The sequence below is a fragment of the Mytilus galloprovincialis genome, chromosome 6 (genome assembly GCF_965363235.1).
Source record: "Mytilus galloprovincialis chromosome 6, xbMytGall1.hap1.1, whole genome shotgun sequence".
NCBI lineage: Eukaryota > Metazoa > Mollusca > Bivalvia > Mytilida > Mytilidae > Mytilus > Mytilus galloprovincialis.
In genome coordinates this window covers 29,999,002-30,012,392 of record NC_134843.1, presented here as the reverse complement: position 1 = coordinate 30,012,392, position 13,391 = coordinate 29,999,002, and the positions used below count along the sequence as shown (strand labels likewise).

At 33.1% G+C, this 13,391-nt stretch overlaps 1 protein-coding gene across 1 annotated transcript in view; it reads right to left on the bottom strand.

Moving 5' to 3' along the window:
- The window catches only part of LOC143079325 (uncharacterized), a 186,801-nt gene that overhangs the window by 26,278 nt on the left and 147,132 nt on the right, over positions 1-13,391 (bottom strand). Inside the window, exon 9 of the mRNA XM_076254583.1 lies at positions 6,006-6,041. Coding sequence (XP_076110698.1) covers positions 6,006-6,041 — 36 coding nt within the window. The remainder of the gene's footprint in view (positions 1-6,005; positions 6,042-13,391) is intronic.

The following is a 13,391-nucleotide window of genomic DNA, read 5'->3' as shown; positions in this document are numbered from 1 at the left end:
GCATCAGTACGAAGAAACTATCTTATCAAAATTTCTTTGATGTGGAAAGACTTTCAATTGTTATCTGAACAATTGGTTTTTAATTATTATTTTTTTTTCCGCCAAATTTTGTTCTTGCCATAAATGTTTGTTTCGCAATATGTTGCTTAGATATTTCTCATATTGTATCGTGTAGTTTATGTGCTTTTAAATTTCACCCTGCTAAGGCAAACCATTTTCTTTGTAAGAGTTATCTCCCTATTCACTTTTTATCTTCTGTGTGCATCTCCTTCGTAACAAAAAAAGATAGCGACAAAATTCCTTTTACAAGTTGTTCGTTACATCCTCAGAAATTTTTGGCTAATTTGGATCGAAGGGATTCGATGAAATTTTATAGGAGTTTTCTACCTTTAACAAATAAATTTGTCGGTATGTTTTTTTAACTCATAAACCGTTAACTGTATAACCCTAGAATGTTTTTATTTGAGTCCCCTGGGTCCTAACTTAGAAAATGAGTTCAAGGTCAAAAGTCAAGGTCAAGTTCTCAATTTTGACTTTTGCTTGTTTTTGCATTTTCTCCGACACTTTGAAAGATACATACAAAAGAACAAGTGCAAAATGTCTGCTTTATTGTAATGAAGATATGGCACATTAGTAATATACAATTTAATGGCATCTTATAGGAGTTGGTGCCCCTGAAATGTCTTGATATGAGGTTATTTGATTATAACTTTAACTAAGTTCATTATAAAGGCATTTGACCTTGTACAAAAGGTTAGGTGACAAATGACCTTGAAAAATGACTACCGGAAGTGACCTTGAGAAAACCGGAAATAGCCTTTTTTGCAATTTTTCATAGAAAAGTTGTCAAAATCCATATATTTTGTCATATAGATACATACACTGATTATTGAAGACTAAAAATTACTTCCAACAAATCGGAAGTGGCCAATTATCTCTCATTCTAAATACAAAAGTATATAGAAACAATATATTTTTGGAATCAGTGTGAAAGAAGCTATCATGAGACCGGAAGTGACATTCATTTCACCGGAAGTAGCATATTATCTCCCTTATATCACTCATTAATATAATTTAACCATTATTTATCGCATCAGTATGAAGAAACTATCTTATCAAAATTTCTTTGATGTGGAAAGACTTTCAATTGTTCTCTGAACAATTGGTTTTTAATTGTTTTTTTTTTTTTTTCTACTTTTGAGCAATTCACTATGCTGTTGAATATTAACCCCCTCAAAAAAAATCTTTGAAGAAGTTTTCTTTTTCTGAAAACTGAAATGAGAAAAATTGTAACTCCCTCCTCCTCCTCTCTAATTTGTTTTTCCCTCCCCTTTCCCTTATTCCCAAAATAATCTCAATTCAAATTTCTAATGGAGTTTGCAACAATAACTACTTATTCAAATACATCATTAAATATCAAAATATAAAATGACATACAGTCATGGTTAAAATTAATATTAATTAAAAGTAACTTCAAAAAATAAATTTACAGCTAATCATCTCGAGACAATCATCATTTCTTAATATATAATTTTTAAGCAGTGTAAGGGAGGTAATCAAACATATATATAACAGTATCCTTTAAATGAAATTGGGATTACCTCCCTTACAATGCTTTTATATTGTCTAAATTTTTAACCAGAAAAAAACCCCATGTTTTTCCCCTTTTTTGCCCCTAATTGCTATATGATTTGAGCCATAACCCCCTAAAACCATCCCTTTGTAGTATGGAAACTTGAGGTATAATTTCAGAGAGAATTATACACTTAAACACAAGTTATTGCAATTGACTGGAAACTATAACCAGATGCTCCGCAGGGCGCAGCTTTATACGACCGCAGAGGTCAAACCCTTAACAGTTGGGGCTAGTATGGACACAACATTCAAGCTGGATACAGCTCTGAATTTGGATTGTGAATAAATAGTTGACACAGCATAGGTTTCTGACACAGAATAAAGATGGTCTGATGAACTTAAAATTTATTTTCTTTGCATTTGAGCAATTTACCATGCCGTTGAATATTAATCCTCTCTCAAAAAAAAAAAATTATTTGAAGAAATTCAGATTTAATTTCTGAAATCTGAAATGAGAAAAATTGACCCCCCCCCCCCCCCCCCCAATTTTATTTTTCAACTTGCCCTTTCCCCCAATCCAACAACAATCTCAATTCAAATTTCTAATGGAGTTTGCAACAATAACTACCCATTTAAATACATCATAAAATATTAAACCCCGTCAAGTCAAGAAAACTATACGCATGCGCATTATTACCTAAATAAACCATAGACTTGTGATTTGTAGCAAGGACTTATATTAAATGTTAATTAAACGACCTCCATTTCTTTATGGAAGTACAATATCAAATGTCAGTTTCATAACGGTGACATATATGAAAACTCCACTTCAGTTCTTATATGACAGAAATAGATTTATCGATCGGAATTTAGAGAACTCTCGCATGTTATCAAAACTGGGGAATTCCCTCTGACGTGTTTCTAAATTTATAAAAACACTAAATATAAATACTGCTTAATTCTGATTTTCTGTGTTGTTAAAAACATGCATACAAGTCAAGGGAAATATTGAAACATGAAGATTTTGAGAAGAACATTATAGGAAAGTTGTTTAAATTCAATCCTTTTGTTTTTTTTTACAATTTAAAGCAAGACAATCTCAAGAATGAGATGGTTCTTGATGTTTAGAATAAAACGGTTGACGTGAGGGCATGGCCCTGAGTCAATGGTATAAGTCTACAGATTGCTTAAAAGCAATCGTATCCCAAAAACTCCACTTCAGTTCTTAAATGACAGAAATAGATTTATCGGAATGCAGAGAACTCCCGCATTTTTATCACAACTGGGGTATTCCCTCCGACGTGTTTCTGAATTTATAAAAACACTAAATATAAATACATGTACTGCTTAATTCTGATTTTCCGTGTTGTTAAAAACACGCATATAAGTCAAGGGAAATATCAAACATGAAGATTATGAAAAGAACATTATAGGAAAGTTGTTTATGTTCAATCCATTTGTTTGTTTTTACCTTTTAAACCAAGACAATCATAAGAATCTGAGATGTTCCTGAATGTTTAGAATAAAACGGTTGACGTGAGGGCATTGCACCTGAGCCAATCGTATAAGTCTACAGATTGCTTGAAAGCAATCGTATCCCAAAAATTAAGTAACCAGCAATTTCACGGTAAGGGTAATGGTACATTGTTTTACTCCACATATGACTCTAGAAGTGCATTTCTTTACCAAGTTATTTTAGTTGAAGGTGGTATTGGGAGTCTAAATTAAAAATGATAGAATTTGTTCATTACAGGAATATAACTTTTAATAAATGCTTTGAGAATATCAAAAGAAAAGATGGGGTAACCGTGCATTTTTTTGGCTAAAATACAAAATAGCAAAATTTCATGTAGATTCCTTCAGAAAGTGCCCTATTTCAGTGTAACCTCCCCTTAAAATGCCAATTTACTAAATTTAAAAATCGAGCAAAAATTAGACTACACACGTAAAAATATTAATATTTATAAGTTATGCTCTTAGGCCAACTAAAATTAATTAGTAGATTTTCATCCAAATTTTTGAAAATAATGGGGCGGGTGGGAGGATTTTATTTTTTAAATTTTATTTCATATGAAACCCTTTTGCATGTTTTGTGACGAGTTCTTCATATATGCAAGTGTAATAACAAGCTTATATCATGTATTGTTAAGGCCGTACATTAACCTATAGTTGTTAATGTCTGTGTCATTTTGGTCTTTTGTGGATAGTTGTCTCATTGGCAATCATACCACATCTTCTTTTTTATATACAAAAGTATGAGGAATTTTACATAATTTTTCAAATCCTTGAATAAATATATCTAATTGTGGCTTTAAAAATTTAACAACAAAAACGTGTGAGAAATACTCTCTTCAGTTAGACTACCTACACCAAATGTATTTGGGTTTCTAAACAATGGTTTGTATTCCCATAAAATAAAGCAAATGCATTGGTATGCAACACAATTATTATGAGTACAGAATAAAATGAAAACTCAGAGAGTGTTGAAAATAATAGGGTTGGTACTTTATATGCAAGATGAAAATATAATTATCATGTAAACATGAACTTAATAATAAAAAAAAGTTGTTGTTTAATGACTCTTTTTGGGTGTATTGGAACATTTGCTGTTTGTCAACATAAAAAGACAGCCATGGGTAAAATCAAAGGGCTTGCATAAATAAAATGCATATGTTAGTCGACTTTTTAAATTCAATAAACGGTCATAAATCTGACAAGTTCGTGCTTGTATTTCAATATCTATAATCCAGTCATGTTTTCTGTATCAATGGTTTCCACGAATCTTGCGCTTTGGGTATCATTTACAGTTTAAATTTCCTGAGACAAAGTCATTGCATAAATTAAAAAGTCTGCAGTTTTCTAATCACAGAAATTTGTGACATACCGCGATTTTCAGTCTTGGAAACAGCGTGTTTCTCTTAACACCAATATTTCACGTCATTCTCGTTATCAATCTTTACTCTCGGAAGATGATGTTGTCATCATAGAGCAGCGGAAAGGTCGACTTAATCATTTTTGTTAGATTTACTTGAGGAACAAAACCGAAATTAGAAACAGGAAGCTTTGAGGATGAAACGAAATTTTAACGGTTACCGGTAACGAGAATGAACGAAATCCGGAAATCGTAAATTTAATAAAATAAAAAAATTCGGGGCGGGACGATTTCAGAGGGGCGGGCGGGGATGAAAATCTATCAATTAATTTTAATTGGCCTTACAAAGGAGTTACAGGTTCAGTAAGACCCCTTTTTGGCCCAAAAATATAGCAGTTTTACAATATTGTTTAAATGTAAACTTTTAGTTATTCATTGGAAAGTAGAATGCTTCTGCTACATAAATATTGGCTGTTTTTGACAATACAATGCATATATATCGGGTACTAGCATCATTAAGTCATGCTAAATTACTGAAATCTTCACAATTTTAGCATTCTAGTTAAACTTTTGACGGTTTCCATCTTAAATAAAAGTGGATGCATTCGTGTTCATTCTTAATATTGAAATGTAAGTTGTATTTGATGATAATACATATCATATATACAGGTTGAGGATGAACACAGATGCGGCCACTTTCATTTTTGACAAAAACCATCTGAAAAGTGACATTTTTTGGCATATTTGATAGATGTTTCATATTTAAGCTTGAATCTGAGTGCTTTTAATGACTAAATCAGTTAAAATCTTTCACATAATTAACTAATTAAATCAATTGAAATCTAAAAGGGTGTCTTTTACCTGCCAGCGATATGGCTCCCTCTGAACACAGGTCAGCCATTTATTGTCCCCTTCCAAAGGACTATCATCGTTTTTCAAGACCATACTCGCAAATGGTGTCAAGGGAGAGCTGCAAATTAAGTCCCTGAAATTTTCTCCCCGGAGTGGGGATCAAACCAGGAACCTTTGTGTTAGTAGTCTGATGCGCTAACCTGTACATCACAGCTCTTTACCCTGTACTGGTGTTTGTCTGTAGTATTACTGTTTTGTTTGTTGATGTCTCAGTATTTGTTTTTATCCTAGGTTTGAAATATACTTTGAAGTTTACTTTTTACAATGAGAATCTTGAATTGTCTTTTTGTTCCAACACAACAAAAGCTAAATCTTTTTTTTTTTTCAAAAGCTAAATCTTGTTAAATAGAAAAACAAATTGCCATTGCTAAGGACAAAACCTTGTTCCTAGGGAGAAATTACAATGATTTTGCAAAGAAATGTACATAATATTGTTTAATGCACTGAAATGTAGGATAAATATCCACACAACTGTCAAATTCAAGGTAACATTTTTTTTTCAAACTTTTTTCGTAAGAAACTGTATGTGATGTACTATGATTTGGTGGTATTACACCTACAGGTTAAATAATATATTCCCCTCATTTGTATGATATAATATTGTAGCATATCTGAAATTTCCATGCTACAATTTATCCCTACTTACCAACTACATTTCTTCCATTCATTGGTTCATGATCATCTGTAAAATACATATTTCAACTTGCATTAATACTCATTAATTGGATGTGTACAAATATTACAAGTTTCATATACTGTTACATAACTATCATATCAGAACACATTTGTATTGAAGCCGAATTTTCCAATCTTTAAAATGACTCTTCCATCATATGCAGAAAAATAGAAAACATGATTTGATTGACCTAAACATTAATATTTGTATATTTCAGATACGTTATACATATATACTTATAATAAATGGAGTAAGACTGTGGAGTCAAGCCTTAAACACTCCTTTAAAATCTATACTATTAAACGAGAAGACCTCATTTTGTGTGTCGCTTCTCTTCTTTCCACAATAAATTAATCAACACGCCTCTGTGTCCTATAGGTACTGTGCATAGTATCATTTGTCATCCATTCATATGATTATTCAGATTCAGTTATTTTTGGAGAAAAACGAGAAAAAAGGTATCCGGATATTGTCCCGTCATTGGACGAAATTTTAACTCTGATTAGACTTCCGGAGACTTCGGGTTTGCGTTTTTCTGTATACTTTGAACATACATAAACTAAGAATAAAGTGTATTTTTAGAATTCTATCTGCTATCATTTTCAAGTTTACTATCCACGGCGGTCACAGAGTTTATTAAATAGAGAGGGTCTGTATACTATATCAATGACCACCATTGATCTATTAGTAAACTTAGAATTGAAAGTAAATACACTATATTTATATAGTAATGAATGTTCATAATATACAGATAAGCGCTAAAATTATTCATGTGAGATTTTGATACCTTTTCTGAAATTCTCCAGTCATTAAATCTTTTACAAAAGTCATTGATTTAAAAAAAAAAGAAGATGTGGTATGATTGCCATGTTGAGACAACTCTCCACAAGAAACCAAAATGACACAGAAATTAACAAATATACCTCACAGTACGACCTTCAGCAACTAGCAAAGCCCATACCGCATACTCAGCTTTAAAAGGCCCCGAACTGACAATGTAAAACAATCCAAACCCGAAAACTAGCGGCCTTATTTATGTACAAAAAATGAACGAGAAACAAATATGTAATGCATAAACAAACGACAACCACTGAATTACAGGCTCCTTACATAAATGTTCATAACATACTAAATGTAATATATTCATATTGAAATTGATAGAAAACCAAAAATTGGGAATTTTGGAAATAAAGGAGGAGGGATAAAAAAAACAACATTTTCCTGTCCCCAATAACCGATGACTTATGATACTTTTGCTGAAATTCTCCAGTCATTCAATATTTTACAAAATTCTTCCAACAACACTTCATGATACTTCAAACTACGCTCTGAATGTGTTCTAGTATATAGATGATAATAGGAAATGATGCCGTAAAGCCAAAAAAAACAGTTAGAGTTAGGCAGCAACCATTTGATTTTCGATTTTAGCATTACATATAGTGGCAGCTGAGGGTGAAACAAACAATTTTTTTTTCTCAGAATCAAAAACAAATTATTTTTTTCTCCAAAAACTGGAAACAAACTTTTTTTTCCAAAAAAAACCATAGCCCCCCCCCCCCCCCCCCCAGAAAATCAAATGGTTGCTGACTTATAGCAACAGATTAAACCCCTTTTAGAAGTATATATTCAATATATATACACCCGTTGATATGTCATCGTCAAGTAGTCCATAATCTATTACTGAATGCAGCACAAATGAATTTGGATTGTGATCAAATTTTTGACATTATATAGGTTTCTGACACAAAACAAATGTCAAGATCTTACAAATCTATACACTTTAACATATGTTATTGTCTGGAAACTAGAAAAAGTGCTTGTTTTTGGCCCCTAATTCCTGCATGAATGGGGCAATAACTCCAAACTCAATCCCAGCCTTTCTTTTGTGATATGGAATTTTGTGGTACAATGTCAGAGAGATCCATACACTTACACACAAATTATTGTCCAGAAACTACAAAAATGCTTGTTTTTGACCCCTTTTTGGTACTTAATTCCTACACTGTTGGCACCATAATATATAATAATAGTTTTTTTTATTATATGAGGCAAATCACAAAAAGATTGTAAAACTTGTCTTGCTGATCATTTTTGCATTTAATGTTTCTTTAATTTGCATCTATCATAGTTTTCAAGATAAAAGATCGACAAAAATGAAAAAAATGGTTAAATTTTTCTTTTAAGGGCAATAACTTCTATGACAAGTTATCTTACATTTTTAATATATATGGACAATTGGTAGATTTTCTTCATTTATAAAGATTATCAAATAATAGACAAAGCTTGCATTTTACTCCTATGTTCTATTTTTAGCCATGTCCGCCATCTTCTTTGGCAAGGAGGGTTACACATTTTTTAACCTAGATACCCTGTCAAGTTTAGTTAAGTTCAGCCCACTAGTTTCAGATGAAAAGATTTTAGTAAAAATTAACAACAGAATCCAAGTAATGAGAAAAGCTCACTAGGGGCCTTCAAGTCAGGTGAGCTAAAAATGGGAAAATTTGTTATCTATAGGAAGTCGTCTGACAATTATAACATATATTGACAATTGGTAGAAATCAACATTCTGATCATTCCTGCTGCCCTCAGATTTTCTCTATTCATAACGGTTTAAAATAAATAAAAACAAAACTTGCATTTCCCCCCATGTTTTGTTTTTAGCCATGGTGGCCATGTTGGTTGGCAGACAGGGTCATTGGACACAATTTTTAAACTAGATACCCCAAAAATGATTGTGGTCAAGTTTGGTTAAATTTGGCCAGTAGTAATTTATGCAGAGGGGAGGAGACTTTTCAACAGTTAACGGACCCTATAGCTATTTTCATAGTTCAACTGAAATTTATATTCAAGTTAATGTGAAGACAAACTACCTAAATGAAAACTAAAGTACAAAACATGGATCATTCCTGCCAAAAGATATAATTGACTTTGAAAACAAGAGTGCACACGCTGAAATGTCTCGCCTTCTTTACTAACCATTGATATGATGTTGATAGTCCTAAATATTAAGCTTTATTACAACTGTCACATAAACTCAACATTAACCAAGAAAAATAAACATTGATCAATGAACCATAAAAATGAGGTCAAGGTCAGATGAACCATGCCAGGCAGACTCATACAGCTAACAATTCTTCCTTTCAACAAATATAACTGACCTATTGCTTATAGATGAACAACCAGATGCTCCGCAGGGCGCAGCTTTATACGACCGCAGAGGTTGAACCCTGAACGGTTGGGGCAAGTATGGACACAACATTCAAGCTGGATTCAGCTCTAAATTTGGATTGTGATTAAATAGTTGACACAGCATAGGTTTCGGACACAGAATGAATGTGGTCTAATGAACTTAAAATATTTTTTTTGCTTTTGAGCAATTCACTATGCTGTTGACTATAAATCCTCTCAAAATATGTTTGAAGAAATTTTCTTTTTATTTATGAAATCTGAAATGAGAAAAATTTACCCCCCCTTTTTTTTTTTCACATCCCCCTTTCCCTTATTCCAAAACTGATCTCAATTCAAATTTCTAATGGAGTTTGCAACTATTGCACAATACTTAATATAATAATTTTGGATCCTGATTTGAACCAACTTGAAAACTGGGCCCATAATCAATAATCTAAGTACATGTTTGGATTCAGCATATCAAAAAAGCCCAAGAATACAATTTTTGTTAAAATCAAACTTAGTTTAATTTTGGACCCTTTGGACTTTAATGTAGATCAATTTGAAAACGGGACTAAAAATTAAGAATCTACATACACAGTTAGATTTGGCATATCAAAGAACCCCAATTATTCAATTTTTGATGAAATCAAACAAAGTTTAATTTTGGACCCCGATTTGGTCAAACTTGAAAACTGGGCCAATAATCAAAAATCTAAGTACATTTTTAGATTCAGCATATCAAAGAACCCCAAGGATTCAATTTTTGTTAAAATCAAACTAAGTTTAATTTTGAACCTTTTGGACCTTAATATGTAGACCAATTTGATAACAGGACCAAAAATTAAGAATCTACATACACAGTTAGATTCGGCATATCAAAGAACCCCAATTATTTAATTTTTGATGAAATCAAACAAAGTTCAATTTTGGACCCTTTGGACCTTAATATGTAGACCAATTTGAAAACAGGACCAACAAGTGAAACTGCGAGCTACTGCTCACTGATGATACCCCCGCCGCAAGTGGATAATATTAATAGTGTAAAAATATGCAAGTGTTCGGTAAACAGGAAGTTGTGAAGTGATGAATCTGAAAACGCATCACACGGTATAGCTGACTTATATAAATCCTGAAACCAAATTTCAGAAATCCTTGTATTGTAGTTCCTGAGATAAATTTGACGAAAATTTTTAACTTGGTTATCATGTGTAGAATCATACAAGTGTTCGGTAAACAGGAAGTAGTCGAGTGATGAATCTGAAAACGCATCACACGGTATAGCTGACTTATATAAATCCTGAAACCAAATTTCAGAAATCCTTGTATTGTAGTTCCTGAGAAAAATGTGACGAAAATTTTCAACTTGGCTATCATGTGTAAAATCATACAAGTGTTCGGTAAACAGGAAGTTGTCAAGTGATGAATCTGAAAACGCATCACACGGTATAGCTGACTTATATAAATCCTGAAACCAAATTTCAGAAATCCTTGTATTGTAGTTCCTGAGAAAAATGTGACGAAAATTTTCAACTTGGCTATCATGTGTAAAATCAGACAAGTGTTCGGTAAACATGAAGTTGTCAAGTGATGAATCTGAAAACGCATCACACGGTGTGGCTGACATATATAAATGTTGATACCAAATTACAGAAAGGGTGGATGTGTAGTTCCTGAGAAAAATGTGACGAAAGTTTCATGGGACGGACTGACTGACGGACTGACTGACTGACGGACGGACGGACTGACAGACAGAGGTAAAACAGTATACCCCCCCTTTTTTAAAGCGGGGGTATAAAAATTAAGAATCTACATACACAGTTAGATTCGGCATATCAAAGAACCCCAATTATTTAATTTTTGATGAAATCAAACAAAGTTCAATTTTGGACCCTTTGGGCCCCTTATTCCTAAACTATTGGGACCATAACTCCCAAAATCAATCCCAACCTTCCTTTAGTGGTCATAAACCTTGTGTTTAAATTTCATAGATTTCTATTTACTTATACTAAAGTTATGGTGTGAAAACCAAGAATAATGCTTACTTGGGCCCCTTTTTGGCCCCTTATTCCTACACTGTTCAGCCCTCAACTCCCAAAATCAATCCCAACCTTTCTTTTGTGGTCATAAACCTTGTGTTTAAATTTCATTGATTTCTATTTACTTATACTAAATTTATTGTGCAAAAACCAAGAATTATGCTTATTTGGGCCCTTTTTTTGGCCCCTAATTCCTAAACTGTTTGAACTAAAACTCCTGAAATCAATCCCAAGCTTCCTTTTGTGGTCATAAACCTTGTGTCAAAATTTCATAGATTTCTATTTACTTAAACTAAAGTTATAGTGCGAAAACCAAGAAAATGCTTATTTGGGACCTTTTTGGCCCCTAATTCCTAAAATGTTGGGACCAAAACTCCCAAAAAGTTACTAAAGTTAGGAGTGCGAAAACTAAAAGTATTCGGACGACAATGACGACGACGACGCCAACGTGATAGCAATATACGACGAAAAATTAAAATTTTTGCGGTCGTATAAAAACAAACCAAAACACAAAAAATTAACACTGAGCAATGAACCGTGAAAATGAGGTCAAGGTCAAATAAACCTGTGTGATTGACATATAGATCATAAAATATTCCCATACACCAAATATAAATGACCTATGGCATATAGTATTAGATAAAAAGACCAAAACTCAAAAATTGAACTTTGACCACTGAACCGAGTCAGATGACATCTGACGGCTAGACATGTACACCTTACAATCATTCCATACAACAAATATAGTAGACATATTGCAGAAAGTATGAGAAAAACTGATCAAAACACAAAAACTTAACTATTACCACTGAACCATGAAAATGAGGTCAAGGTCAGATGACACCTGCCAGTTGGACATGTACACCTTACAGTCCTTCCATACACCTAATATACTAGACCTATTACTTATAGTATCTGAGAAATGGACTTGACCACCAAAACTTAACCTTGTTCACTGATCCCTGAAATGAGATTGAGGTCAAGTGAAAACTGTCTGACGGGCATGAGGACCTTGCAAGGTAAGCACATACCAAATATAGTTATCCTATTACTTATAATAAGAGAGAATTTTAACATTACAAAATATCTTAACTTTTTTTTCAAGTAGTCACTGAACCATGAAATTGAGTTCAAGGACATTGGGCATGTGACAGACGGAAACTCTGTAACAATTGGCATCCATATATAAAGTATGAAGCATCCAATTTTCCACCTTCTAAAATATTAAGCTTTTAAAAAGTTAGCTGGGTCAAAATGTTTAATTGTTTTTACATAGGCGGTAATGGTAATGTTTTTTCCTGTAGCTCAGTCCATATCGTTAACCTGGATATGTATGATAGCTCGTTTCGAAGCTGTGACATTTTCACATATGTGGTTAAATTTTCGGGGTACAAAGTGAGATTACTTTTTCCGTAAATTAGCATACCCAGAACATCCTTTTGTGATGCGGCTCCTTGTGGTAAAATATCCCCTTTTTAACACAATAAGTTTTTTGAAACACATTTAATAGCTCCATAGTTTTTACACATTTATTCTATGTTCCTCTACTTTCCTAATCACCACAAATGGAAAAGTTCAGTCATTTGTAAAAAATAGAAACATGTCCAATATCACTACACAGAGATTTTTTCTTTACACGTGACTTTTGAGTTCCTCATTTCGAGGCGCATTAGGGATGTTGTCCCAGCTAACACCACCACTGCCACCGTAGCTGCCTATCACTATCCCTATGTCAAGCTTTCTGCAACAAAAGTTGCAGACTCGACTAAAAATGCTTTTTGTTGGCCCCTTATTCCTACATGTTTAGGGAAATTAACCCCAAACTCAATGCCAGCCTTTCCTTTGTTATATGGAACCTTGTGGTACATTGTTAGAGAGATCCATACAGTAACACACAAGTTATTGTCCTGAAACCAGAAAATTGCTTGTTTTTGGCCCCTTTTTGGCCCTTAATTCCTAGACTGTTTGCCCCATAACCCTTATAATAAATCCCAATCTTCTACTTATGGTGTTAAACATTGTGGTACAATTTCAGAGCAATTAAAATAGGTATACACAACTTATTGTCCTGAAACTAGATAAATGCCCCTTTGGGCCCTAGTTCCTAAACCTTTGGGACCATAACCCTAAAATCAATCCTTCTTTTTTC